The sequence below is a fragment of the Schistosoma mansoni genome (genome assembly GCF_000237925.1).
Source record: "Schistosoma mansoni, WGS project CABG00000000 data, supercontig 1734, strain Puerto Rico, whole genome shotgun sequence".
NCBI classification, from domain to species: domain Eukaryota; kingdom Metazoa; phylum Platyhelminthes; class Trematoda; order Strigeidida; family Schistosomatidae; genus Schistosoma; species Schistosoma mansoni.
Genome location: NW_017386701.1, coordinates 2,061 through 4,097, shown reverse-complemented (window position 1 = coordinate 4,097; position 2,037 = coordinate 2,061). Strand labels below are relative to the sequence as shown.

Here is a 2,037-nt window from a genome sequence, read left to right as displayed (position 1 = left end):
AATGTGATATGAAGTGATGTGATGTGAGTTGATTTGGGACGAGATATGATGGGATGATTGAGACCAGTTGGAGGAGAGAAGACTCATAAAATATCTGTGCAAACGATGCAAGTGTGTTGTTGTACATGAAGTAGGTGGTCAATCTGTTCGATGTAAATGTTTGGAGAGTGGTGAGATGGAGAGTGACTTGATTGTCGAATATAGTGCACATATGAGATTACACATGTGATATTGGACATGTGAGATTGCATGTGGACTATTTGTTGTGTGGGTAGTTTGGAGGTGGATAATTTGTGTCAGTTGATAGTTTCGAAATTCACTTGTATGTTTTGTTCTTTTCTCATCTGTACTGTACTGTACTGTACTGTACTGTACTGTACTGTACTGTACTGTAATGTAATGTAATGTAATGTAATGTACTGTTGTGTTGTGTTTTGTGTTGTTTGTTTGCCACAGGTCGAGCGACTATAATGGAATGCCGACATGCGACCAATGGCAATCCTATTTGTGTGAAAGCAGGTCAGAATTTCGGACAGTTACCCGCTCCAGGTGACAGTGGTGGACCTCTCCTCCCATCCCCTCAAGGTCCAGTACTCGGTGTCGTATCACATGGTGTCACACTGCCAAACCTTCCCGATATCATTGTCGAGTATGCCAGTGTGGCTAGAATGTTGGATTTTGTACGCTCCAATATTTGAACAATATCAGCTCAGTGATTCATTCAATCAGTCAGTCAATCAGTCAGTCAGTCTATCATACATGTGTGTACATAATCTATCGACAAATCCACACGCAATTGTGTTAACACATTTCCGATAAATAAACAAATCAATCAATTACAATATTCCATCCGTTTTCTCTCTCAGTTGGGATGTGTGGTGTAATCTCTGTGTGTGTGTGTGTGTGTTTGATGATGAGTGAATTGTTAGTGAAGTGGACAGCTATTAATTTTTTGTTGTTGCTGCTGCTGCTGTCACTGCTGTAGTTGCTGCTGCTCATCAGATATTTGATCAGGATGTATGGATATTTGTGCATGTATGAAAGTAGGAGAGAAGGGATGAAGACGGTTGATGTGTGAGTGGTAGCAACGAAACACATTACAGAAATGCACATCACCATTAAACAGTAGACATATTTATTGTGAGAATAGTTGGGTGAATAGATGTAATTCTATAATTTCACATTATCTATGTGATCGTGATTGTGAACATCGTTTCAGATTGGTCGACATCCGCGTGTGTTTTATCTCTCCTCGTTGGTATCTGTGTTGGTGATTTTGTTATTTGATAGAAATGTAATCACTGAAAGTGTAGTAGAACACTGTACGACCAATTGTAGAGGAAGATATTCAATTTTCTGAGGTTTCAATAGACACCGGATAGTTGTGCACTGTGCCACTCATTTGGTTCTGTTTAATACTGATCAGTTTATATCCCTTGAATATCAGATTGAATTCTAATATTGAATTGTGATATTCGACTATATATCGACAATCCATATTACTACTGATCTCATAGGGTTAATGTAATTGTTCCTCAATAATAGTCGAACACTGTGTATGGGTACCTGACGATAGGGTAGAAAGCTGGAATATGGTCATTCAGACACATCCATGGAATCTTTGGATCGACAACTAGTCATTTACAGTTTCACAGTTGCCTGTTTGTATTGCATCCGTATTACTTATTGTTTCTGTTTTTGGTCTGTTAATATTTGTTTGACGTTGCGTTGGTGAAGTGTAACAGAATGCGTCGATGTGTCTTTGTGTACAGTCGTTTTCTTGTTTAATGTTTTGTCACTGATCACACAGCCAGAGTTGTTTCAGTCCTAATCGTTTGTATCTTGTGTGTGCTGTATTATCAGCAATAAATTCGTGGATTGTTTGTAGTGATCTCGACTCAAACTGCCGTCTTCAAATGAACATGTTGTTGAGTTAGTTGTGATAATCCCGATTACACGGGAGAACTGAACAGATTTCATGTTTGTTTTTAAGAAATGCTCAACACTGCTTACTTTAGATTGCATTCAGTGTAAAAC

The 2,037-nt window shown here is 38.6% G+C and overlaps 1 protein-coding gene across 1 annotated transcript; it reads left to right on the top strand.

Moving 5' to 3' along the window:
• Positions 1-470: 470 nt before the first annotated feature.
• Positions 471-698, top strand: Smp_056680.2 (cercarial elastase (S01 family); the record flags this gene model as incomplete). The annotated part of the gene is made up of 1 exon (XM_018799041.1): positions 471-698. One exon carries the CDS (start codon positions 471-473, stop codon positions 696-698), a length of 228 nt encoding a protein of 75 aa, XP_018647457.1.
• Between the last annotated feature and the right edge of the window lie 1,339 nt (positions 699-2,037).